This window comes from Aspergillus luchuensis, chromosome 5 (genome assembly GCF_016861625.1).
Source record: "Aspergillus luchuensis IFO 4308 DNA, chromosome 5, nearly complete sequence".
Lineage (NCBI taxonomy): Eukaryota > Fungi > Ascomycota > Eurotiomycetes > Eurotiales > Aspergillaceae > Aspergillus > Aspergillus luchuensis.
In genome coordinates this window covers 4,910,201-4,936,496 of record NC_054853.1, presented here as the reverse complement: position 1 = coordinate 4,936,496, position 26,296 = coordinate 4,910,201, and the positions used below count along the sequence as shown (strand labels likewise).

General features: G+C 51.6%; 8 protein-coding genes across 8 annotated transcripts; 3 read left to right on the top strand and 5 right to left on the bottom strand.

Moving 5' to 3' along the window:
* Positions 1 to 101: 101 nt before the first annotated feature.
* On the bottom strand, positions 102 to 2,906 carry DBP10 (ATP-dependent RNA helicase DBP10; the record flags this gene model as incomplete). Its single annotated transcript, XM_041691561.1, has 1 exon — positions 102 to 2,906. One exon carries the CDS (start codon positions 2,904 to 2,906, stop codon positions 102 to 104), a length of 2,805 nt encoding a protein of 934 aa, XP_041545033.1.
* A 300-nt stretch (positions 2,907 to 3,206) lies between these two features.
* On the top strand, positions 3,207 to 4,272 carry RFA2 (putative replication factor-a protein; the record flags this gene model as incomplete). Its single annotated transcript, XM_041691560.1, has 3 exons — positions 3,207 to 3,210; positions 3,338 to 3,435; positions 3,514 to 4,272. The coding sequence occupies 3 exons, from the start codon at positions 3,207 to 3,209 to the stop codon at positions 4,270 to 4,272; spliced, it is 861 nt and encodes a 286-aa protein (XP_041545032.1).
* Positions 4,273 to 4,466: 194 nt separating this feature from the next.
* AKAW2_51610S (MATE family efflux transporter) lies at positions 4,467 to 6,403 on the bottom strand (the record flags this gene model as incomplete). Its single annotated transcript, XM_041691559.1, has 2 exons — positions 4,467 to 5,632; positions 5,692 to 6,403. 2 exons carry the CDS (start codon positions 6,401 to 6,403, stop codon positions 4,467 to 4,469), a joined length of 1,878 nt encoding a protein of 625 aa, XP_041545031.1.
* Positions 6,404 to 7,491: 1,088 nt separating this feature from the next.
* Positions 7,492 to 8,112, top strand: AKAW2_51609A (DUF202 domain-containing protein; the record flags this gene model as incomplete). Its single annotated transcript, XM_041691558.1, has 2 exons — positions 7,492 to 7,625; positions 7,689 to 8,112. 2 exons carry the CDS (start codon positions 7,492 to 7,494, stop codon positions 8,110 to 8,112), a joined length of 558 nt encoding a protein of 185 aa, XP_041545030.1.
* A 229-nt stretch (positions 8,113 to 8,341) lies between these two features.
* idi1 (isopentenyl-diphosphate delta-isomerase IDI1) lies at positions 8,342 to 9,440 on the bottom strand (the record flags this gene model as incomplete). Its single annotated transcript, XM_041691556.1, has 3 exons — positions 8,342 to 8,577; positions 8,629 to 8,967; positions 9,032 to 9,440. The coding sequence occupies 3 exons, from the start codon at positions 9,438 to 9,440 to the stop codon at positions 8,342 to 8,344; spliced, it is 984 nt and encodes a 327-aa protein (XP_041545029.1).
* Positions 9,441 to 12,196: 2,756 nt separating this feature from the next.
* Positions 12,197 to 13,357, bottom strand: AKAW2_51607S (putative C2H2 finger domain protein (Ezf); the record flags this gene model as incomplete). Its single annotated transcript, XM_041691555.1, has 3 exons — positions 12,197 to 12,296; positions 12,351 to 12,424; positions 12,473 to 13,357. The coding sequence occupies 3 exons, from the start codon at positions 13,355 to 13,357 to the stop codon at positions 12,197 to 12,199; spliced, it is 1,059 nt and encodes a 352-aa protein (XP_041545028.1).
* A 2,240-nt stretch (positions 13,358 to 15,597) lies between these two features.
* On the bottom strand, positions 15,598 to 19,174 carry AKAW2_51606S (uncharacterized protein; the record flags this gene model as incomplete). Its single annotated transcript, XM_041691554.1, has 16 exons — positions 15,598 to 16,059; positions 16,152 to 16,215; positions 16,278 to 16,312; positions 16,463 to 16,538; positions 16,896 to 16,924; positions 17,036 to 17,050; positions 17,117 to 17,135; positions 17,194 to 17,278; positions 17,348 to 17,396; positions 17,461 to 17,481; positions 17,556 to 17,598; positions 17,667 to 17,754; positions 17,886 to 18,166; positions 18,226 to 18,780; positions 18,828 to 18,965; positions 19,026 to 19,174. 16 exons carry the CDS (start codon positions 19,172 to 19,174, stop codon positions 15,598 to 15,600), a joined length of 2,109 nt encoding a protein of 702 aa, XP_041545027.1.
* Positions 19,175 to 20,287: 1,113 nt separating this feature from the next.
* Positions 20,288 to 25,256, top strand: VPS15 (ubiquitin-binding serine/threonine protein kinase VPS15; the record flags this gene model as incomplete). The annotated part of the gene is made up of 3 exons (XM_041691553.1): positions 20,288 to 20,501; positions 20,559 to 20,679; positions 20,729 to 25,256. 3 exons carry the CDS (start codon positions 20,288 to 20,290, stop codon positions 25,254 to 25,256), a joined length of 4,863 nt encoding a protein of 1,620 aa, XP_041545026.1.
* Between the last annotated feature and the right edge of the window lie 1,040 nt (positions 25,257 to 26,296).

Below are 26,296 nucleotides of genomic sequence, written 5' to 3'. Positions count from 1 at the left end.
CAGTATATTCAGACTCCTGGTATAATTATCACTTTTATCTAACATGGTATCTACATATGCAAAAACCTAGCACACAAACCACACCACAAACCTCAAGTCACCTACTTCTTCCTCGACGGCCGAGCATTCTTCTCGCGTCTCTTCTGCTTCAAGTTCCTAGCTAACCGGATATCATCGGTATTCTTCAACTCACTCTTACCACCCGCTGCGGCTCCTCCAAACTTGCCCAACTGGCGCTCCTTCGCCGCCTCGTTCTTCTTCTTCATCTTATCATAATCTCCACGGAGCGGATCAGCCCGCTTCGGCGCCTGCTCCTTGTTATGCTTGAAGCGTCTACCACCGCGGTAATGGTTAAGATCCGCCCCGAGACCCGGTGTCTCAGCCTCACCGACACGCGGCAGACGAGTGAGTCGCTTGCCCTTCTTCCACGCGTCGAAGCGTCCACTGCGGAAGCTAGCGGCGATCTTGGCACCACTCTCACCACGCACCAGACGGGTACCCTTCGATCCGTCCTCGTCGTTCTGTCGCGACACGTACTTCTTGTGACGCTTGTCCCAGCGCATCATGGTGCGAGGCTCGCCGAACCCGCGGCTGCCTTCGTCGCCCAGCAGATCCATGGCTGCGTCGCGGGATGCTTGTGCGAAGTTGGCGTTGGTACCGGAGTGCACGCCGTACGCGCGGTCTTCGGCCATGTTGGTGTTGTTAGGGGTGTAGGACATGAAGTATTCGGGGTTCTGGAAGGAGGTGGCGCTGGCGTCTTTCTTGGCCTTTTTGTTGCTGGACTGGTTGTAGGAGGAGAAGGTGACTTCGAGGTCGGTTTCCGAGGCAAGTGACATGTTGTCGGCAGCACCTTCGCCGGCTTCGTCTTCATCGGAGAAGGCACCGTCAGCGTCCTCGGCATCGGCGTCTCCGGACTTGGTGGGTACATCGTCGTCGTCGAATTCTGATTTCGCTTCCTGGGCGCGCTTCTTCTTCGAGTCGAGTGTGGTACGGACACGCTTGATTGTGTGGAGCGCCTCCTCGTTCTCGGGCTTGCCGCTGCGGCGGTTGTTCACTTCGAAGATGGTCTCGTTGGGCCGGTAGCCTCCGATACGGGCCAGCATCTTCTCGCGCTCGGCTTCGAGTTGACTGGTCTCGTCGTTGAACAGAGGGTGCAGGGCGGTCCAGTTATCGGATGAGACCACCTCTTTCGAGCGCTTGGCACTTTCCAGTGATGCTGCATTACGTGTGCGCAAGTAGAGCTTTTCACCCTTGCTGGCGACGGAACGCTGCGCAGCAATGTCCACCGTATCATCCAAGACCTTGGTCACCCACTCGCAGCTTTGAGACAGGCCGTCGCGAGGAAATCCTCCCACAACCACGTCCTCGGCGAAATTGACACTTTCGCCATGCTCCCGACCGAGGACCAGTCGCCGGCCGAGGAACAGCTGCAGATCGAGCAGGTAGGGGGCATCGGAATCGCGAACCAGACTGTAACTCCAACCGGTGCGGCCAGCACGCGCGGTACGACCGACGCGGTGGACGAAGATCTTGGCTTGCGAGGGAAAGTCGTAGTTGATGACGTTAGCCAGAATGGGAATATCGATACCTCTGGCTGCAACGTCAGTGACGACCAGGATGTTGGTAATGCCGGTACGGAAGTTGTGCACTTGGATTTTACGAGCCGTCTGGTCGAGGGAACCGTACGCGTAGGAAGTAGCGAATCCTGCCTCTTTCAGCAGGGAATACAGGTAGTCGACATGATGCTTGGTCGCGGCGAAGATAATCGTCGAATGCTTCGTGGGCGACTCTTTAAAGTTGATTCCTTTGTCGTCCGATCGCTTCCGCTTCTTCGAAAACCTCCCGCCCTTTCCACTAGCGTTCTCTTCCTTCATGCGCTGCGCGGCCTCCGTCGGGCCCGTGGGCATCTTGATCACATTGTGGAGAATATACATCAGTGCACCCTCCTTGTCACTGGACTTGACCGAGAAGAACGCATTCTGCAAATCAGGCGAGATCTTGCTCTCAGTATCTAGACGAACAAGCGTAGGCTCCTGCAGACCAGCGCGCGCGAATTCCACCAGGGACTTGGGCAGGGTAGCCGAGAAAAGCAGGGTCTGACGAGTAGACGGCAAGCCGTGGAGAATCTCAGTCAACTGAGCAGCGAAACCCATTTCGAACAGGCGATCGGCCTCATCGAACACAACGTAGCGGATACTCGACAGATCAAGGTGCATTTCGACCTTCAAGTGCAGAAAACGACCGGGCGTCGCAATCACGATATCGGGGTTACCAGCCATCATCGAGAACTGTTCCTCCAGACTGTCACCACCAACCAACAACACCGACTTGAGATCCGTACCCTTCCCCAGCTCCTTCACGACCTTCAACGTCTGCAGCGCCAACTCACGCGACGGCGACAAGATCAACCCACGAGCTCCAACCTGGGTGCTATGGCTCTTCAACTTCTGAATCATAGGAATAACAAACGCAGCAGTCTTTCCGGAACCCGTGCGCGCCATACCCACGACATCCTGATCCTCCATAATCACCGGAATCGTCTTGCGCTGAATAGGCGTCGGCACCGAGAAACCCTTCCTCGTAATAGCCTTCAACAAGTTCGCATTTAATCCCATAGCCTGGAAACCACCACCCTTCTTCACCGTGCGACCCTTCAGATTCGACGCCTTCCGGTTCGCCGACGCCTGCGTCTCCGCGATAAACGCCTCGTCGTCTTCACCGTCGTCGTCATCGCCGCCGCCGCCGCCGTTCAGAAAATCGAGCTGCTCGGGCGCCGCCGCCTTCGGTTGGCGCTTGGGTTGCTTCGCGGGGGCCTCGTTGTCGGAGTCGCTGTCATTTTGAAACAGCGCATTGGTGATGTCAAATTCATTCTCCGACATAGCCGGAGAAGCGGCTCGACCAGGCATTTTGAAAGTAGTGGTCCGGTCAGCCTGGATGGAGTATTGGAACCTAATCGTGTGTATGCAACTACTTATCGGCGAGACTTTTTTTGAGAATTCCGCCGGGCGGTGAGGATCGTCGCATCAACGTTGTGCCGGAGCAAACAGATCAATAGAGACAAACAGGGCAAACATATTCTCTCCCCGCGACGCGTCGGACACGTCCCGATGCGGTAAAATGCATTATTGCGTTCCTGTGAATCAATCTTCACTTGATATACCCAGTTCTCTATTCACTTACCACTTTCAGAAGCACACATAGACACCATGGGTGAGTACATCGTACCTATACAATATATCCCTCCTCCTATACTATACTACTTTTCCCTCACTACCCATCCTCCACACCATCCTCCCCTCACTGCGTCCACATATTCCAACTAACCACCCCCCTCCAGACGGCGGCTACAACAATTACAGCAGCACCTACAGCGGCGGTGGCGGAGGTGGCGGCTTCATGCCTGGCGAGATGAACAACAGCCCATCCGGAGGAAAGGTACATTGCGCCCCCCACCTCCCCCAACTACCTCATCCATCCCATCCCAATACTAAATGATAAAATGAAAAATCCCAGTCCGACTACGCCAACCAAACCCTCCGCCCGATAACCATCAAACAAGCACTCGACGCAGTCCAACCATACCCCGAAGCGCCGTACCAGATCGACTCAGCCGAAATCTCCAGTATCTGCTTCATCGGCCAAGTGCGCAACATCAGCTCTCAAAGCACAAACGTCACATACAAGATCGACGACGGCACAGGCGAGATCGAGGCGAAGCAATGGATCGACTCCATGACAGCCGACTCCATGGACACGGACGACGCCGCCAATCCCAAAGCTGCCCGCGGAAGGGACGGGAAAGTAGAGTTGAATGGCTACGCGAAGGTGTTTGGGAAGTTGAAGTCGTTTGGGAATAAGCGGTTTGTGGGTGCGCATTGCGTGCGGCCGGTTCAGAATCTGGATGAGGTGCATTGTCATCTTCTTGAGGCGAGTGCTGTGCATTTGTTCTTTACGAGGGGGGCGCCGGGTGCGGGTGCTGGTGCTGGTGGGGGTGTGAAGGGCGATGCGGCGATGGGGGGTACGGGAGATGAGTATGGTGCTGGGGCTGGTGGTGTAGGAAAGAATCTGCCTCCGATGAGTCCTGTCGCGAAGAGAGTGTATCAATTGTTGAGGACGGAGCCGCAGAGTAATGAGGGATTGCATGCGCAGTTGATTGCGGCGAAGCTGAGTTTGCCCATGCCGGATGTGGCCAGGGCTGGGGATGAGTTGCTCACTGCGGGTGTGATCTTTTCGACGGTGGATGAGCAGACGTGGGCGATTTTGGAGTTTTAAAGTTAATGGTTTTTTTTCTTTGTCCGGGTGGGTGAAAATAATTTGATGTGATTATGGCATTTATTATTGCATGAATTTTGAGGATTGTTACTACTTACGTAGGGTTATTGTTATTATGGCATCATCTTGTACATTCAACTCCACTACTTCATATCATAATACATCACATCATCATCGTATACTAGTGGTATATATCAAGTCATCGCATTCCGTCGTAGCGCATCCTCCACCGAGCGATGCCAATTCGTCTGCGTCAAGAAGAACGCCTCAATGATCGAGACCAACAACAACGCCAACGCAACGCCAGACCACAACCCAAACAAGCCCCAATTCAATCCGAACGTCGTGCCGAAACTAATCGGCATGGCAATGGCATAGTAGCAGAACAGCTGGACGTAGCCGCCGATTTCCTGACGACCGATACCGCGCAGGATACCATTGCAGTTGGCAGCCAATGCATCGAACAACTGGAATGCTGCGCACAGAGGCAGGACCTGGGCGACGAGTTCAATAACCTCCTCGTCCGAGGTGAACAGGTAGGGGATGTAGTAGCGCAGGGAAGAGAGGAGGAGCATGTTCAGCAGCCCGACGATGACGGCGCCAACCATGGATACCTTGGCGGATAGCTTCGCAGCATCGACGAGCGTCGCGCCGATGAGGTTGGCGACGCGGGTGCTACCGGAGATGGAGACGGGGAAGGGAATTTGGAAGGTAATGCTGGAGATGGTGGACAGAACGGATTGGGCGGCCAAAGGGGTGGTGCCGAGATACGATGACGCCAGGGTCAGGACTTCAAAGGCGAGACATTCGGCTTCGACCATGAGGAGCCCGGGAAGGGCGAGCTTGATCATGGGCCCCCAATTGCGGAGGGCGCGGGTGGTGACGCCGTTCCAGCATTCGGAGCCGTCGATGAAGTACACGTACAGGAAGAGGAAGAGAGGCATCAGGTTGTCTGTGATGGCTACGGCAATGGGAGCTCCGATGAAGCCCCAGCCGAACTGCCACACGAATACGTAGTTCATCACTGCATTCAATGGGGCACAGATGAGAAGCACATAGAGCGATGCAGAGAAAAGTCCCTGCGCCTGCACGAACCGCTTGCCACTTTCGAAGCAAGCGTACCCCGGAGCACCCAGCGCAACCACCTTCAAGTACAAGCCGGCCAGCATGGCGACCTCTTTTTCCGGCACGATCCGGATGAGAATCCGGTCGGCGAAGAACCATAGCACGATAATAGGGATGGAGATCGCCCAGAGGAAGAAGACCATCTTTTGCATCTGCAGACCTACCAGCTTCTTCCTGCCGGAGCCATACGCCTGCGCACACAGGGTATCCAAACTCGTCGCCAGACCTTGATAAACTGTAACAACAGTCAATCAGTATCAAAATGAAGACACGCCCAGGGAATTTGGAACATACCAGCATAACCCGTAATACTCGCACTCATACTAGCCAAACTAACAGCCCCAAGCTCTTTCTTTCCCAGATGCCCGAGCGTGAAAATACTCGCGACAGTCAACGAATACTGCAACAGAAAGGTAACCACCAAGGGCGCCGCATTCTTCCCGATGACCTGAGCTTCCCGCTTCCACGTCGTTTGAATCAATCCAGCGGTAACCGCCTCCTCCCACTTCCGATCAATCTCGTCCTGATCTTCCACCGTCTCATACTGCGATCCACGACGCTGCCCACCCAGCAACGCAGCCGTCTCCGTCGATTCCGCGGCCTCTCCCCGTCTCATGCGCCCACCCTTCTGCACACCCGGCTCAATGCAACGATTATCAGTGAGCAGATTCCGCTCATCCTCAATTGCCCGTTCCCGTTCCCGCCGCGTCAACCCCTCGCTATCCGGCCGATGCGGCACAACCGTCGCATGCGAGACAGTCGTGAAGAACCCGGGCCGCTGGTACGACCCAGCTAGCGAATGGGGATTCGTGCCGGGTTGGCTGTTAATGGCGCGGATGGTGGAGGTCTCGGAGGCTTCGTCGTCAGTGGTGAGCATGGACCCTTCGTCGTCGGCGTAATCTTCAATATCGCGGGCGATGGCGGTGCGAGCAAGCGGCGAGCTGGATCTATACCGGCTGTGAAACTGCTCGTCTGTGATCCCGCGTATGCTGTTCCGGCGGGCCATGGTGCGGAAATGGGTTCCACGGGGGAAGGAAGGTTGGTTGGTCTGCTGCTGGTGTGTATCACTGCAGTTGCAGGCATCCGTGCAATTGCACGGGGAAGGACAAGGGGGTGTGTATGTTGTGTGAGAGAGAGGAATTGAATCCGCAGGAATGGGAAACAGCAGGAATTAATAACAGGATTTAGTTAGACCAGCAGGGAGAGAGGTTTTGTATGGGAGATGCGCAGGGATCCGGTAATCGCATTACGCAAGGAAGAAAAGCGCAGATTTTGCCGCTCAGGCCATGATGATCCACTCACTGTCTGGAGTTTCTACCAATTGAGTGAGTGAGTCATGAGTTGGTGTACTAAATCTCCAAGTTTTAACCGGATTGGGATTGCGCTAGTGAGGATGATAGCGATACAAAATACGAAGTATAAGTTCGTATGGCTATGTCTATACACACCACTGAGATGATAATATACCGGTAGAAGAAAAGAAGTAAGTAGTAGGAATGAACAAGAATGCAGTGATAGACCCCCGCAATTGAACGGACCCCACGGTGGATGAAAGATGCCAGGAATGCAGTACGTACCAGTATTAGTTACATACGGCGGTAAAGATAGCCCCTCGACCAATGATAAGACGCTATAACAATCCCAAACGAGCTGGTCCAGCCGAGACTTGAATCGCGGTGGATCAACAACCAGACAAGCTGTGATGATCCATATCCACACAAGCTGTCTATGGCAGATAGCAGATTGACAATGATATAGATCTTATATCTACAATTGATAGACTATAGCCCTATTTACGGCGTGTAATCCCATTAGCAAATGTATAGAAAAGATCACGGGATCAACAAAAATGACATCATGTGGACACCGCATCACGTGTCTCCACATAGACCCTGTGCTCGTGCTTTATGTAGGCACATTCATATAAGACATACACCGATATAGCATTACTACTAGCTACTACTCCTACTAGGCTACTTCTAACTAAATTTATCCCATAAGCCTCACCGTAGCTTTTTCACATACTGAACACCACACACACACAGAACTTTATTAATATACAACAACAAGAAGAACACCACCATCACCACCACCATGTCCACCACAACCCAACAACACCACCAAGAATCCCAAGAATCCCAAGAACAAGAAAACACCCACACCCTCCCCAAACCCCCCTACAACCCAATAATAAACCCCTCCAACACGCGTCCAATCCTCGCAGACGAGTAAGCCATTCATCATACCTCCCTCTCCCCATACCTCCAAAAAACTAATAATTATCTCCCCAGACAAATCTCCCTAAAATCACACATCTTCCTAACCCGCCCCTACATCTCCACGCTACTATTCGAAAACGCCACTTCGGATGCGCGCGACCACTGCGCCAACGAGCGGACCTTTCTCTCCTGGCTGCGTCTCTCAATGTACCTAGCGATCGTGGCCATCGCCATCATAATCAGTTTCCATTTCCAGACGCCGCCGACGGGGCTGGAGCGGCGGATGGCGTTACCGCTAGGAATCGTCTTCTGGGTGTTGAGTATTGCGTGTCTGGTTAATGGGTTTGCGAATTATGTGCGCACGGTGAAGAAGTATAGTCGCAAGGCGGCGCTCGTGCAGAGTGGGTGGAAGACGCAGGTGACGTTTACGGTGGTTGGGACGGTGATTTTGGGGAGTTGTGTGTTGTTTTTGGCTACGGATGCTAGTACGAATTGATTTTGATTGAGCATGTTTTTTTTTTCGGGGGTTGATTGGGAGGTGTTGTTGGTAGTGGGATATGATTATAAACAAAGCTAAATGGACACTACACTCGATATAGTATGTATGGAATAGGGCCATCAAACGCTGCAGGGAATCATGTCAGGGGGGATATATGTATGGTAACCGTGTACAGGCTGCAGATGCAGAAAGATCACAACTTTATCGTCCATCGTCTTCGCCTCATTTACATCCGCCGGATCTGCTGCTCGTTCTTGTATCCCTCTAGCGACGCTGAGCCCAGGTGGCTCCACCATTCGAACAGCATCGAGTTGCAGATCAGCTTGAACCACGGCGTGAACTTCAGTCCTGGTTGCTCGAACATCTGCTTCAGCTCGTCCGCCGACACATACCGCGTGTCGCGCACTTCGTTGGGGTTCACGTTCAACTCGACGTCCGCCTGGATGAACAGAATGTAGTCAACTGGGTTTGGTTAGCCACCTGTCCAAATGCTCATCACTGGTATCGACATACTCTCGTGCTCTCCCCACTTGCCATCACTGGGCGCCTTGTAGTGGATGCGGGTGAAGAACTCGAACTTGTCCAGCGGCACCTGCTCTGGCTTGATACCCAGCTCGTGTTCCAGCTTGCGCTGCGCCGCGCGCTTCACACCCAGCACGGCCGCATCGAGCTGCGAGCCCGTCTCTCCGGGGATGCCCAGGGGGTGGGAGCAGCAGGTGTTCGTCCACATGTCGGGGAAGGTGATCTTCTCGGTCGCACGTTGTTGAAGCAGCAGGCGCTTGTTAGAGTCGAAGAGGAAAACGGAGAAGGCACGGTGGAGGAGGCCGCGATCAATGTTGGTCATCAAGTGGCCTGTGAAGTCGCGCCATCAGCATGGACTTTCTTTCAATGCTAGGTGATGATGGATCAAACTTACAGGCCTTCTTGCTGGCACTGCCAATCGGCTTGTCATCGTCATCCAGAACAATACACACCTCTTCCATCAGGCGGACCTGTTCCTCATCGTAACCGGCAAGCTCGTCGCCCGGGGCGGAAGCATTGCTTGTCGCAGTGGGGAGCACCTCCCGCGCAAGAGAAGTGTCAACCTCGGGGAAGAGAGTCGCGACGTTCTCAGCCGTGATTCTCGGCGGCTCGGTGACGGTAGTGGTGGTACTCATCCTGATGGTTTGGCTGGGATATGGAAGAAATCGACTAGGCCTCCGGTGCTGTACAGAATGGGGCGAAAAGAGTGAAATCTTGGGGAGGGAGAACGACCCCCTCGATGTGGGGAGAACAGAGCGGGCGCCAGGGCGGTGGCAGAAAACCCATCGGGCGGCGCGGTTCATGATTTCTTTCTTGCAATTGGGTCATTCACGGCCCTATTGCTTATATTGTGCAGTCTAAGGACAAACTGTTCTGGCTGGCGGCATAATTGCTTCGGAAAACAGGATACTCCGGCGCTCCCTCACTGGTATGTTGGAGCAGAATGCCAATCATGCGCTCAATGTCGGCCGAATACCCTGCCGTGGCATCTCCCTTTCCCTGGCCAAGTCTGCAAGCAGCTAGATTGAACTTCCGTCAGTACAGAGGCTAGAAAAGCAACCGCCCGCTGGCTGTTCGCATCAGTCCAAAGCAGATCGAGGTGGACGGACAATGCCTGACCATGCCTGTTCATCCTGTCAAGACCAAACTTGATGGGGCTGACAGAGCTTCCGCGCTGTATACCTGCCAACTATTACCAACAACCTTCCGTTGAGGCGCATTGCAGACATGTTCTTCAGTCCGGCAGTTTCAGGCCTGCAGAGTCGGCATAGCATAGCCTCTTGCCCACGCATACAGCTGCAGAACTTGGTGGGACATGGCCAGCCGCTCAACAGCGTCTACCAACCCGGTTAATTATTTTACTGACTCGGCCCCAATTGATCGGGGTGTCTCATTCCGTCGGGTCCTAGTTTCCCTGCTTATTGCTGGAGCCTGACACAACCTACCACTGGGGTCGAAAGCCGCGCAACAAGCACACTCGTAGTGCTAGACCATACCGACAGTGCAAACGGACTGTCTAGTGTCTTGGTATCCAGATGGAAGTTGTCCGACAAGACAGCTCTTGTCGCTTAATCTTCATTGCTCTCTTCGGATCCGTCGGACGCGGACGTCCGATTAGTAGGCCGTAAACACTTTCGTCGCTAAACAACCAGCAAGGGCCAATAAGCGTCCAATGCACAAGGCGTCAGGATTGGTCCAGGCGTTAATCCCATCGTAGCCTCCCTTCGTAGTAGTTGACTAGGCCGTGATTAATATGAGGATGACTCGTTAGTGTATTGCCCCTTGATTTAGCAGCTTCGTTGGACCTGCTCCCGTGTCGGAGTTTGGAACGAAGCTATTCAGTACTGGGCGGAGTTAATTTCCACTCGCGCGCTTAGTTTCTGGTATCAACAAAAAATGGCGCCATTCATGATTCCCCGCCTTCAGCGACGGTCACTCCGACCACTAACTCAACCATTCTATGGCTGCAATGCCGGAAAAATGGCCGCGTCAACCCAGATTATCAGGGAGAACTCGTCACACGTCACACCAAGAACGTCTGAACTTCTCTCAAAGCAGCAAAAGTCGCAAGTTATAAACCAACAGCGCAGTCGATCAAAGATTCGAAGGGTCAAGGTATCCGTGCCGTGCGCTTGGCAGGATCAGTCCGTGTCGCGCTTGTTTGAACCTAAACCAGCTCGTTAGGGGTCTGGATTCTTCCATCCGATAAATCGAACCATAGCCGGTCGCAGAACTATCGGATGGGTGATGATATACGGAGTCCTGGCTCCACTCCCACTTAGATTTAGAGCCATTGTGCGCAGATGAAAGTGACTTGCGCCGCGGGGATCACCGCGAAAGAGGAAGGACTCTCAGAGCATGTTCCAACTTCCGTGCCTTCAGTTAGTCCCGATGGGTCCGCTAGGAAGCCTTCCGACTTCCCCATAGTCCTCCAACCCAGAACGGTAATGGTTATCTCGATGGCGCACGACGATAGGTAGGCCTTGCTGACAACTCCCGCGGACGTATGGAGCATTCCTATTATCGTGTGTCTCTGGTCTTTCTTTGTGCTCAAGGGACCCGTTCCTCGCGCCGCTCCTTCATCGTTAAGTGGCCCGTCAACCCACTTATCCTGCCCCCCATGTCCGATTCCGTTCCGTGTGGACTGGATTTTCGGCGTGTATTAAGTTTGTTAGGGCAATTAACGCAGCACTTGGCTCGTTCCTGGTGTGTCTAGCTGGCATAAGCTTCCGCGCTGCACCTTGTTAACGAGTCGTGCAAGACCGGAACATGTCCATGCTCCTCCGCTTCGTACTTTTTCCCCGACTAATGCCTAGCACGGCGATAATATTCGTCGATACTGACGCGCCATTGGGTGGTCCTTCATAGATATTGAGATGGCATAGGATTGCGTGAATCAATAATGGAACAGCCGGCCTAGTAGCGCCTCTTCCGGGGCCCATCTCTTCCGACAATGGTCTTGTAAGTTTGTAACAGGTTCGGACCAAGAGGAATCGGGAAGTCCTCCCGATGGTTTTTGAAAGTGAGGCTTTATTCTGCAGGAGCAAGCAATGTGAATCATCTGCAACGCTCTTTCGTGAGCTCACTCTGGCCATGCGGCCTAAGGTCTTGCTGCTGTTGGGTGTACCTAAACAAACGGTCCACTTCATGGCCCACAAAAGTAAGTTGTAGACAACTTGCAAGAATAATCAGAATGGCCCAAGAGACGGAAGAGGCACTTGTGGTGGCCAGAGTTTGTTGAACGAAAGGCATGGACCTGCCATGCGCTGCTTGATTTCTATAAGCCGCCTTTGGGTGACGACGGATCTCTAGCGATATTCCAAAAATATGCAAAACAAAAAGTCGACAAGGCCTCCCGGATGAGAAAATAAACAATCAAAACAAAAGCAAACTGCCTCCCTGCGCTTATACAAAGCAAACACAAAAAAATTACATGGGTAGTCATGCTTTCAAGTATACAGTGGATCCTCTCCAAAAGTATGCAGCCGTATCGTTCATGGCCAGCTGCGATCAACGCAGGCATGGTCTAGAGCAGGCAAATAAACCGTCAAATAGCTGTTTAGTGTGCGTAGTAGTCATGAGTGGGGCATGGCGCATCTGTGTCGTTTCGGGAGGCTCGTGTCTTCCGGATTCTTCCATCGCAGCCGTCGGACTGATGTCTGTAGCAGAGTGAGTTCGTTGTTTCACATTGGTGTTAAATCAAGATACGGTACCTTGACAATGTGTCCTGTCGACTGTAGCGCCGACCACACTTCTCGCAGCCAAATTTGCGTATTCCCCGATGGATCTGCGCATCCTATTAGTAGTGAACTTAGCTCTATTCGATGTGACTTACGCTATCTACGTGTCTCTTCAGGTCAGTCCTCCGCCTAAATTCCCGCCCGCAAGTCTCGCATGGATGTGGCCTTACGTAGCTAGGGTCGTGGCTTTTCATATGCTCTTTACAGTTAGAGCGTCGTGTGAAGCGGACACCACACGTAGGACACTCTAAGCCGCTCGCCGACGGTATCCTCGACTGTTCTCCCTTGGGCGATTCGCTAACATTCTCGATCCACTTCGAAATTGCCTCATCGGGGACCAGATCTGGCGCAACACTTTTGTGCGGATCCATCTCAGTTAGGGTGTTATCCGGGCGTTGAGGATGCAGATATGCGGTGTTGATCTGAAGTCGAGGTATCTCTGGCATCCTAGAGACCATCGTATTGGATGATTCGTCCAGGAAAGACGATTCCCAGACGTCCTCTATCGGGTCTTGAACGTTGGACCAGCCTTCTGACGCTGCCATGGTTTCGGAGGTAGGAGTGTTAGGCCAGAAGCGAGGTATTTCATCATGCATCGCGCCGAAATCAATGACCGGGCTGTAACTTGGTGATACTGAGATGTCTGCATGGCTACCGAATGCTTCGTAATGAGTCCTAGGCGGAAACTGACCGGCGTCTGGAGGGGTTTCGAGGATATTCGGGGAATGCGTCATTGGGTCGGACCAGTTGCTCGTCGAAAGTGCATATTGTTCGGGACACGGGTAGAGTCTGATCTGGCTTGAAGGGGATCCTGTCCCACAATTGGAGATTCCTAACCCGGACAACGACTGAAAATCGTATCTATCGAGGGGAATAGCCGTTGGGGATGGGTAGGCCGGAGAAGCTTTGAGTAACCTTTGGTCATCCCGCGCCGAGTGAGCCAAGGGAGAGGATGGGAACGAGGTAGGTGTACAATCCATGACGAAATTAAGATTTAATCATAAACAAAACAGACTTGGGGAAAGAAGAAAAAATTTTTTCTCGGGGACAGCTGCAACCAGGAGAAGGGTGATTGGTGACGGTTTCTGGGTCGAAGGATCGCTTTTATGTTCGCAGAACTCCCGCGACGTCCTGTGGCTGAAACTGGGGAAGGGCTGGTGAGAAGGCAACAATATTGGTGACTAGTAGATGCTATTCAAACGAGAGTGAGGAAGTTATTTGTAGTGTATATAAGTAGAAAAAGACTCAACAGCGACGCTGCTGGAAGATGAGAGTAAGTGGCGAACCATGAACAGCAGCTGAAAAAAATATCTCTGGGGATGCCATATGATGATTGGAGTACAGCAACCGCCGCATGGGGCACAGGTAGAGAGAAGAAGAAGAGATGAGCAACAGGTTTGACGCCTCATCAGGCAAGGCAGAATTGACGGGACGTTGTTGCATGGATGGGGAAGAATTCAGAGCGAACCTAGCTGGAACAACCCGGTCCAAGTGGACTGCAGCCTGGGTCTGCAACATTATTCAGATAGGCGCGTCAATTAGATGCCATGCGCAAGAATTTAGCGCCGGAAGGGTGTGATCAGGCCAAGGTGTCAGTCGGCGCTTTACCCTGTCGCGAGGAGAGAGGGAGAGGGAGGGGGGTGTGGGTGTGGATGGTGCATGGTTTGATTCACACCGGACGACGCCGTCATTTGTCGCCTAGCGGACATGACCGGGACCCAGCAGATCCATCAGCCAGGAAATCATGACTTCTGAATGGTACAAACGTAGAGAGAAATGTAGGGAACCAGATAGTAGTGGTAATTGTAAATGTGTAGTGGGGGTGGTGTGGTAGGAAACCCCGTTAGGTTAGGGGATGCAGTGCCTCTTGGGACAACAAGCATGGCGCTGGGGAAAGGACGGGCAACAATAGCGGCTGAATTATTGGCAACATGGACGGGGGGAATGCCTGGCTTCCTGATCAGCAACAGTCGGCTGGAGCAGCGCGCTTTTTTTTCCCTTTCCTCCTGTTCTCCTGCTCTTAATGAAAGGGGAATAGTAGGACCCGACAGTTTGGTACCTAGCTTGGCGAAGCAGCATTGCAGTGCGTGTCGCCAAAGCAGGCCGGTTGGCAACACTGCCTCATTATCGGCGAAGCAGTATGCATAAGCCAAAAATAATACCCAGTCAGGTACTGCGGTACATCAGAGCCTCAATGAAGGGTACCTGAAAGTAAGAGAGAGTGTGGACGTGAGAAGAATGGATGTTGTAAAAAGTGGTGGTTGATATGGTTGCTGCGCGGGACGGAGTATACTAGTAGGACTAACAGTTAGCGAGGAGAGGAGGAGGGAGAAAAGAGAAGTAGGAGGTTCGGTGGTTGAGGGAACGGCGGACTGGCAGACCAGTGACAGCCAGGCTGTGGACGGAAGGGAGAGTGACCACCACTACTACTACTACTACTACTACTACTACGTACTCTGTACCTACTAATTACTACCAACTAACTAACTGGGCAGGGCAGAAGAGGGGCTCCCGCCTCTAATCCTGGTCCTTACCAAAGAGTAGTATTGTACCAGACACACTCTCTGGCTTTCCCACGACCATGGCAGTGGCCCAGTTTCCCTGTTACTAGTTACCTGCCGCTCACTCATGGTATCATTCGGTAATCCCCTGAAATTACTATTTTTCATTTCACCTACTTTTTTTTTCTTCTTCTATTTCTTTTTCTTGCTCTCTGCTCCTCATTTCCTGATTGATTACTCTACTGCCTTCCTTTGTTGTTATTTTTCCTGTTTTGAACAAATTCCCTGAGAGACCCATTTGTGGAACTAGTAGTAACATCATCTAAAACCCATCTCGGAGTCTATTCTATTTCTATCTGTAATGAGAGAGAACCAAAACAAAAAGAGAGAAAAAATGAGAGAAAAAAATTCGCTGAAGAAATACAACAGAATGACAAATAATAAACGACAATCGCCCAGTGCACTCCGTACAAAGAAGTTGTTCGTCGCTGGCGGGTCTCCAACTACTCCGTCCCTCCGACCCACGAAATGGTCACTGGCCGGTGCTCACGCTAGTGCTTTAGGCTCTGGCACCGGCCTGACGCCAGGTGCGTGTGTATACTGTATACCATGATTACCATCCTTCCGCTGTGGTCCCCCCCCCCCCTTCTTCCATTCCTTCTGCCCTGCACCGTAATATACCACTTCCTGACACCTCTCTCGACTCTCTGTAATTACCCTCATTGGCTTCGCTGGTGAAAGGCCATCCGAGCAGCCACTCGATCCACTTGTGTGCGCAACCGTTCCACCTCGTCGATCATATCCGCGGTGTCACCGCGCCCAGCCTGGCCCGAACTTGGTCCGCGCGCTTCGGGATGCTGGCCCGGGTTAGACCGTTCCTTAGGCCGGCTGGATGCCCACGAACGCCCTTCCAGTGCGGAGGCATGGAGCGGGGCATGGTGCGTGGAGAAAGGGAACCCCATCTGGATGGAGGATGTTGGTCGACTGCTTGTGGTGGTCGTGGCAGTTGGTGGAAATTGGCTACTTCCCCGAGAGACGTAGCGGCGGCTAGATTCATAGGCCCAGATCAGTGCGACAAACGGGAGGTGGGTGGCCCGGAGCAGAACGATGCGCACCCGGCGGATGTGCTCTGCAGGTAAGAAGAGCCTCATGGGGCGGATACAGAGGAGGGGAATGAGGTTCTATCGTGGAGTCATGGCTGCTGTCAGCGACACCACCCAACCCGGTCATGCAGGGGCCAAAAATTTAAGTATCGTGGGGGTTGTTTACTGACCAAGGGAGGCATGAAATACGTCAATCTCCGAGAATTACTGCTCTCTAGCACGTAGATAGACAGTCTATTGCCACACACATCAGCGGGAGGAGCCGTAGGGCCGAAGGAAAGTAGTATGACACGTACTGAAAGAGATACTCTTCTCGGGCATGCGCCATGACCTGGATGAAGGGCACAGTTGGGTAGACGATTAGCATGGCTCATGCACAATAACATAACTAACAACAACATGTCGGAGGGGAGGCCGGGCAAGCCCCGCACCTAGTAGTAGTCGATGTGGTAGTATGAGGTGGATAGTTGGAGCGACTTACCCCTTCCAGACTCATGCTCATGAGACTGACCAACGACGAGATCAACAGAAGGTTGGTCATCGAAACGAAAATCAACCTGTCGACCATACCAATCAGCCACTTTCCTGTAAGCACCGAAATTATTATGCCGGAATGATCGTCCGAATGCCGCCATTCGTGAGAACACGCGAGGCTTCATTTTACCCTGCGCCGCGACCGATTTGACGCCATGTGTTTCCGGGCGGCACCGGGTCTCCAGCCTCTAGCAACGGAACTGGGTCGCATCGCCTCAATTTCACACAGCAGCATCAGGAGGAGAAAGGAAATGCATGGCTGGTCATCGCGGTCGCAGGGCAGCTGGAAACACATCCAACGTGACCAAAAGTGTATGCGACCGACACATCTCATGGAGCCTGTGGCGCAGTAGAGGACGGGGGATTGGAGAAGCACTCACATCAGACCGTAGCCAAAGATCGGGGAAATCTAAGAATTAGCGTGTCAGTAAAACTTTCCACGAGAGCCAACCAATTCTGCAAGACCCCTGGAAATCCGGGTTTGGGCTGCATGGCGGCCGCGCTGCTGCATTAGACTCACATCGTGAGCGATGTCCTTTTCCAATCATTTCAGCCACCGTCAGTTTGAAGAACACATGTTACCCGATTAGGAACAACGCACGAAGCCCAGCACATTCGATCTGCCTCGCTCTGTCAGTCAACTGGCGCTCGATGACGGGGGCATTTTCACCGCCATACCCAAAGAACACTTTCACCAAAATCCATGACATTTGCCGCAGAGAGAGGCGGTCACGGGCGAGCATCGTGAAGGTGGTCAGGAACCCTGCAGATGCACATTTACCGCGCGTTGGCTTTCTTCGGCCTTGTCCTATGCGTCATCGGGATCACCTACCAAGGTATAGCACTACGACTATCGGAATAAATCGAAAAAACGCTTTTGTCTAGAACCCCCTTATCAGCGTCTTTTGCCACCTGCCACCGTCTGGGCGAGCGGAGAAACTATACCATCTCCTTGAGAACAGGGATCTGTGCGTCGAAACTGTCAACGTGGCTTCCAGAACAGGGTTCTTCCGGGTCTACGCCTGCATGGATTGCCTTACCAGACTTCCAAAATAGGAGTTCAAACTCACAAGGGAGCAGATCCTGTTCAGCTCCTGTGTCAGAACCTGAAACAGGTATCAAGATCATCGGAGTAGGGGGCTTAGTCTTACCTTGGTACCAGGAACAAAGCCTCCAACGATAGGATATCAAACGACAGATCTGTGATGTAATCACTTTGTTTGGCTAATCCAATAATCCCTGGATAGTCGTGTAAGTAAAGGATCGAACCACACTCCGGCCCGCTAAGTGAGCCCAGCTGCGGAAACAGGCCCAGCTGAAAGAGCTGAATGCGGACAAGGCAGATCTATAGCATGGTGCAAATGACTCACTGGCAATGACAAAGGCAAGGCCTGTGCCAATTATGCCCATATTCCAAGCGCTCCAGAAGTCCATCTGGTAGAAGAGCATTCCGGCATCAGCCATCCCGCTGACTTCATCGTATGCAAAGGCAGCGATCCAGATGTACATCATAGTCTCAAAGATACCTATGCCAGTAGGCTTCCTCTCGACTAATACCGCATAATAGAGAAACAGAAACGAGACAAAGAAGGCCGCTTCAAAGGCTTTTCGATACACTGGCACTCTCAACCGGGAGTATGGATCGGCGGTTCTGCCAGACATGGATATCAGCATCTGGCAACTAGGTCACGTAGCGCAGTGGCGGGTTACCTTTTGTTGAAAAATTGGGGTTTCTTCTTTGAATGCACGCTCAAGGAGTCCCAGAAAACAATCTCGCCCTTCCAGATATTGTCTATCACTTTCTGAACCACCTTCTGGCTCAGAAATCTTTTGGCGTGGGCGATTGTGGCTATCTCGAGCGCGTTAAGCCCAAAGAACCTTGACAGCTTCTCAAGCTCATATGCGTCACTTGCAGACATGTTGGATCCCGGCTCATTGATGTCAAGCGAACTTCCTGCACGTCTCTTGCCACCAAAGAACCGATAAAGCGATGATGACGAGCTTAATAATAAAGGTGTCCTTTCGTCTTCTTGCGGAAAGGCCTCGCTGCCCATCGTCGCGAACCCAGATGTGCCTCTTTCTGCCTGTGAGATATCCATGCCGCCCTGCATTGGGGGTTTGAGTTCCTCAAGAAGGAACTCGATGGTCTCGCGCTGATTGACATGACAGAGGAACTGCCACGCAACGTATTCACAGGCATATCCCCGGCTTTCATTCAAGCCCCAATCAGTTTCAGCATCATTGGTAAATTGCCATTTTAAGATCCTAAGGTATGTTTTAGCACCACTCAGCTGTCGAAAGAGTCTACTTACATCAAAGCGGCGATTATACATGGATTGTGCGAGTTTTCAGCCAAGGAGTACAGAAGCAACCGGAGACTTTGCGCATGAGGAGAGAACCTTAGCTCTTCAAAGGTGCATGCGACATCACTTATAGCGATGACCAAATAGCTAAGTGGTAAATGTTAACTAAGCGAATCTTTCACATGGGTATTCTTGGGCCAGCTGTACTTGTGTAGTTTTCGAACCACATCAACGAGCGGCTCATTGTCATCAATAATAGGAACCTCAAATGGTGGCTGTTCAGCGGGTGCAATCGACGAAGTAGAGGATTCCAGCCTCAGGGAAGCCATGTGGTGGGAGAATTGATTGACCTGCATAGGAGATCAGCGGGTCACGCCTCCATGACGCGAGTGTGGAGGGGCCACAAAAACAATACCTGAACACGTCCCAGACAAGATTTTGATGTCTGCAAGAAATCTGTTCTGAAGGAGTGTAGAGTCCGATGATATGTCGGTGAGACCACGTCCACAGTTGATGCTAACTTTAGTTACTAGGAGCTAGTGACGGGTACTAAATAACTATCCGAGCAGGTGCTCAAGGAAAGGTTGAGGTTATTCGAAATCCTGCCAGCAGAGACGTCGAAAGAGGATGGTCAAGAACAGGTGAATCGTCACTCAACCGTAAGATGCAGCTGGTAGAATAAAGTGCGATGCTAAATACGAGTGCGTGAAAGACACCAGCTAGCTGTACAGCTCGCTATCAGCACAAATAATGGGGCCAATGTTCTTTATGAGGGTCCTCGGCACTGTGATTGGCTGCAGTGCTTGGTGCCAACCGGCAGGCAAAACAAGCTTCGGCACTCTAGCACCGCATCATTGTATGGCGGTCACCGAATCAGATGGGGGAATTGCCAGCACATCAGTGCCTGAACTCGCAATGCCAGAGGCTGAAACATCCAGGAGTTCGCGGTAATTGGATGAATAGGGAGGAGATTCCCGTGTTTGCGGTGGTGGATCGCCACCTGTCAAATCATCAAATGATCAGTCCGGATAGATAGTACGATACACCAGAATTTCTTAGATAATCAAATAGCTAATCATGCTCGATTTGCTGCTTTATAATTCGGTGCACAATGGTTGATATAGTTATATTCTCCGGGATGAACTTCAATTTTGTTGCTACTTCCATCTTTCCAGTAGCAGCAGCAGTAAATTACCTTCAGGTCCCCTTGAGGCTCCTTCAGGCTCCCTAATGTTGCAGACTCACCGCCTTCCCCGGCATCATGTGACTGATATGCACTATCGGACCCCCTCCAGACGCGTTGGACTGACTTCATCCTGCGACATCCTCCGATCATTTATTTGAGCCTTATGCCGGGATGATCCAACGCCGTAGATCGGTCGATCGGCTTACCTCTTTGGTATTTAATGGCAGATGCCACATATAACCTACAAACTCAAAGCCTCATGAGATGAAGGCACTTCAACATCATGGGCCAAGGCTATTCCCTCACAACCCTGTCCGCGGGTTCGGCTGGGATCGATGTCCCCGAGCTTGCGGATCTGGTGTATGAAAAGTCGATGGGTGGTGGTCGATTTATGAAAAGTATTCGAGCAAGGCAGCATAATGGACTAGTCTTTGTAAAGGTAATCATGAAGCCTTACCCCAGCATGAAGCTGGAACCATATATCAAAGCTATTCTACGTAAGTTCCATGAGCATCCAGTCGGATCTTCAGTATGATATCTGACAATCAATTCAGGGGAGCGCAAACTACTGTCTGAGGTTCCGAATGCGTTGAGCTATCAGAGGATATTGGAAACCAGCACTGGCGGTTACCTCGTCCGCCAATACATACACAGCTCTCTCTATGACCGGATGAGGTATGTAACCCAGATAGAGTTGCTTTGGACTCTTTCTAATTCTATGTAGTACCCGTCCATTTCCAGAAGATATCGAAAAGAAATGGATCGCTTTTCAGTTGCTCTGCGCATTGAGGGATTGCCATTCGCTGGATGTCTTTCATGGCGATATCAAGACAGAGAATGTTTTAGTCACTTCGTGGAACTGGCTCTATCTGTCCGACTTTTCCTCGTCTTTCAAGCCGACATTTCTTCCAGAAGACAATCCGGCTGATTTCTCCTTTTACTTCGACACGTCAGGGCGCCGAACCTGCTATCTAGCGCCCGAAAGGTTTCTCGTGGCTGGCGAAGAACCAGGTAGTAGGGAAGTCAACTGGGCTATGGACATTTTTAGTGCGGGCTGCGTCATCGCAGAGCTTTTTCTGGAGTCACCTATATTTACTCTGAGCCAAATCTACAAATATCGCAAGGGAGAATACAGTCCGGAACATGGTCAACTCTCCAAGATTGAGGACCCTGAGATCCGCGCGTTGATCCTCCATATGATTCAGCTCGAGCCAGAGTCTAGGTACTCGGCTGAAGAGTATCTGAACTTCTGGAAGAACAAGGCCTTCCCTGACTATTTCTACAGCTTCTTACACCAGTACATGTCTCTGATGACTGATCCATCGTCAGGCAGAGCGCATGTTGAGACCGACTCAGCAAATAGAGGGGAGGCTGATGAGAGAATTGAGCGGGTATTCCATGACTTCGATAAGATATCGTACTTTCTGGGGGCTTCGCCGAAGGCTTCGACAGATGGTTCTAGTCGCACTACCTCCAGGCTGACCGGCAATACCTTCCCCGTCCAACTGGACCTACCACAATATGGACAACCAACTCCCAAGTCTCCAGCTCAGTCGGATGACGGTGTGCTGATCTTTCTGACGCTTGTGGTATCTAATCTGCGCAACACTTCGAAATCGTCCGCACGCGTCAAAGCCTGTGACATTCTCCTTGCCTTTGCCGAGCGATTGTCCGACGAGGCAAAGTTAGATCGCGTTCTTCCGTACATCATGATTCTTCTCAATGACCGCGCAGACTCCGTCAAGGTCGCTGCGATACGTGCTCTTGCACAGTTATTGGAAATGGTTCACGTGGTCTCGCCGGTCAACGCATACTTGTTCTCCGAGTACATCTTCCCGAGACTACAACCGTTCGTTCCTAGCGGCAGTTCGAACCCTAGTCCTTTGGTTCGGGCTGCATATGCTTCATGCATTGCATCTCTGGCACGATCATCCTTAAGATTTCTAGATATGATTCAGGCACTACGATCGGACACCCGCTTGCCCGCTTTGATCCCAGCTGGATCCGAACCTAGGTGGACAGAAGATGCTACATATCACAACCTATATGACGTTGCGAGAGTCGACCTTCTCGAGTACTTCGAGGCTCACACTAAAGCTTTGTTGACCGACAGCGACGCTTCGGTCCGCCGCGCCTTTCTAGGTTCTGTATCCGACCTCTGTGTGTTCTTTGGAAATCTTAAAACTAGCGAGGTTGTTTTGAGTCATCTAAACACGTATCTGAATGACAGGGACTGGATCTTGAAGTGTGCTTTTTTTGAGGCGGTCATTGGCGTTGCAATCTACGTCGGAAGTACAAGCTTGGAGCAGTACATTTTGCCTTTGATGGTCCAATCAATGACGGACCCAGAAGAGTTTGTTGTTGAAAGGGTTCTTCGGTCGCTAGCAGTGATGGCAGATATGGGTCTTTTCCAGCGGTCTACCACGTGGGATCTTCTGCATATCACTGTCCGATTTCTCGTGCATCCGAACGCTTGGATCCGCGAAGCAGCAGTCCATCTTGTAGTCAGTTCAACCAAGTTCCTCTCCGTCGCCGATAAGTTTTGCATCCTCGCCCCTCTCGTGCAGCCTTTCGTGATAGCAGAGATAATGAACTTTTCCGAGGGAGAAATGCTTGACGCACTCAAGAAGCCACTATCAAGGGGCGTATACGATCTAGCATTTGTTTGGGTGTCGAAGACAGAGAAGGGTATCTTCTGGAAAGCAGCAAGCCGTGATGGGATATTCACCTTGAATGGAACTGACAGTTCGCTCACAAAGTTGGGGCACAAAGCCTCCACTCATCCCAGCCTGCAGCCCAAGAACGAGGAGGATGAGCAGTGGATCGCCCGTCTGAGAAATATGGGAATGAACCATGATGATGAGTCTAAACTTCTGGCCCTTCGGGAGTACATATGGAGAGTGTCGATGCGTCAGCCAAGAGATTCGGAGAATGGAATCTCTGATTTGAACAATGTCATTGCTCTGATGCAGCACGGGGTGACTCCTCAAACTGTGTTCTTTGACAAGACTCAGAACATCAAGCCACGCAGAAGTTCTATCGGGAAATCTGAAAACGATAGATCTGACGAGCGGAAATTGCATACTATTACGGATGCTCTACTTGACGCTTCAACAACCATTGATAACAGACCCGAATCACGCCGGAGACATATGCGTTCACGGAGTCAAAGGGACCCGGGAGCTGCCCTAACAATACCACGACCGAGTGCCTTGGATAATATCAGGGCAGAGAATTCGCCGATATCCTCACCGATAGCATCATCACCTGGTGCAGCGCCCGGCTCACGGCCTTTGTCACCTCCTAGCTCAGATGCTGGACGTAGGGGCTCAGGAGGTAGGGACAGTCCCGGACATGACAGTTCATCGACACCTACGGATGCGGAAAATCCTGCAATCAGGAAATTAGCCTCCGGCGTGCAGCGTAAGTCCAGTGCTATGAGCTTACTTAACCGCAAGGATTCGGCCAAGGCATACGCAGAGACTGGAACCAGCTCGGCCAACGCCTTTGGAAAGGTTGATTTGCCATCTCAGAGAGCAGAGGTGTCTTCTTCTCCCTCGCCCGTACCGCATGATAGGAAATCACCTGAGCAGGGGCCCCCCAGATTCCACGCCAATCACTCCTATGCAGGCGACGATCCTGTCGTCCTCAAACTTTTAGATTCCGTGTTTGCGGAAAACTATCCTACCGACTTCTTTGATCTAGGGCCCTATGTCAAGGAGATAGACGTAAGGCGTCCGATTGTGAAGGCTAATGGACAAGAGCCTGACAAAGTGTGGAAACCGAATGGAGGTCTTGTAGCCGTTTTTGGGGAACACAGTGGCCCTGTGAACCGCGTGGTTGTGGCACCAGACCATGCTTTCTTCGTTACTGCTGCGGACGACGGCACCGCTAAGATCTGGGATACGACTCGTCTTGAGAAGAATCTTACCCCGAGATCCCGCCAAACATACCGCCATTCCACCGAAGCGAAATTGAAGGCGTTAACTTTCGTTGAGAACACTCACACGTTCGTCACCGGCGCAAATGACGGCAGTATCCATGCAGTGAAGGTTGATTATCATAATGCCAACGGCACCGTTCGCTATGGGAAACTCCAACTTGTGCGCGAATACCAGCTACCAACAGCTGAAGATGGAACCGTCGAGTATCCCATTTGGATGGAGCATTTCCGTCTGGAGGGCCAGTCCACGCTTCTCATTGCCACCAACACCTGCCGTGTCCTGGCATTGGACATGAAAACCATGCTTCCGGCGTACTCATTACAGAACCCAGTTCATCACGGCACACCAACCACTCTCTGCTGCGACCGAAAGCGCAGCTGGCTCCTCATCGGTACCTCACATGGCATCCTCGACCTGTGGGATCTTCGCTTCCGCGTCCGTCTCAAAGCCTGGGGTCTTTCAGGCTCCGGCGCCATCCACAGGATCCAACTCCATCCGACCAAGGGCCGTGGACGATGGGTCTGCGTCTCAAGCAGCGGCAGCCACGGCAATGAAATCACCGTCTGGGACATCGAAAGAGTCCGCTGTAGGGAAGTATACCGAGTTGACACACCCAGCGTCAACAACCCAAACCAGCCCAACGCAGGCAATACCGACCCTCACAAAATCACCAGACTAGGACACCCAAGCAGCACACGAGACTACGAGCCCTGGCACGTCGAAGGCAGCCGGCCAGAAGGAATGCTCAGCCGATTCGCAATGGAAGGATTAGCATCAGGCCCAATAGATCACCATCCATCCGGCCCATCTCCTTCCGCAGGAATTGGTGCCTTCGCACTTGGCTTCGACTCCCCCGACGACGGTCGCGACAACACCACTCGCTGCGGCTTCATCATCTCCGGCGGCAGCGACCGCAAGATCCGCTTCTGGGACCTCACCCGACCGGAGCATTCCACCATCATCAGCGGGCTAGAAGTTGTCACGGATGGCGCCGTGACCAGTAAACCACGCTACGACGTATCTCAGCCCATCCCCTCCCTTGTCATCACCTCAGAACACATTCCGACCCCTTCTTCTACAACTCCCGACCCAGTCCAGAACGGCAGTAAGAAGAGCTCCGCCAACGCCACTGCCAACACCAAAAAGAGCGGAAGCGGTCGTCTACCCCGAAGCACGGTGATTAGCTTGCAGCAGCAGCAGTTATTGAAGAGTCACCTAGACTTTATACAGGATATCGCCCTGCTGAGAAGCCCGTATGGAATGATCGTGAGTGTTGATCGCGCGGGAATGGTTTACGTTTTCCAATGATTTGTCTATCTCTCTCTCTCTCTCTCTCTCTGTCCACATGTATAACTACTGATAGTCTTGTTATGAGAAAGTATACTTATGATAACATCTACTTCAAACCCATTTTCGCATTGAAATAAAATAAGAAAAATTAGCCATAGGCAGTAATTACAGTAAGGGTCGGCCTATATCCGATGATTAGTACGTAGTACTGTAGTAGCGCAACTTGGCGGATTTCCACTAGAACTTGGTAGATAAGGGGTTATGAGCTAACTAGATAGTTATCATATGATTTATATGATATGTCTTAGACTAGTAGTTGATTTGCCAGGATTGATGATGCATAGCGGTCTAACGGTCGATAATCCTACTACTACGTAGTACGTACCTTAACCCTGGTCAACGGCTGGAATGCAGATGAGTGTCTGGTTGGTCGGTTGGCGACGTATCTTCTAACTACTCCTAATAATAATCTGACATATCGGATTAATGCCATGGTCTTATAGTTGATGGTAATATTTCCCCTTGGGTCTCCACTTTAGTTAAGTTCTCTTTCCCAGTTTACGGAGTAGTAGTAATAGTAGTAGTAGTAAGAATTTGCGCCATTTTATGTTGCTGGTGGTATCAGCAGAATAATATATACTACCGTCTGGCGGACTAGTAGCTACATTCGATGTATGTGCTTATTCATATTACCCTAGAAATAACTACGTACTAGGCCAATGTATAAGTTACATGAATTAAGCACGATAGTCAATGCTACGTAGTACCTACAATACTGCGTAGTGTATAGAGAGATGGAGCAATGTCGAGAGAAAATGCCGGAAAGATTGTAGAAGCAATCAGGTGGGACAGCGAACTTTGGGGGGTGGAAATGATGAAACACTAGGCGACGGATACAGAAAGCGATCGGCAAAGAAAATTATAGACTGGAAAGCGACCAATGCGGTTGGCGTTAATTTCTTTTCATTGTCAACTTTTGCCCTGCGAGTAACAAAGAGAGAGACATTTTGGTTGTTTTTAATATCGGGTTAATTTGATTGATACAGTTGGGATTGAGG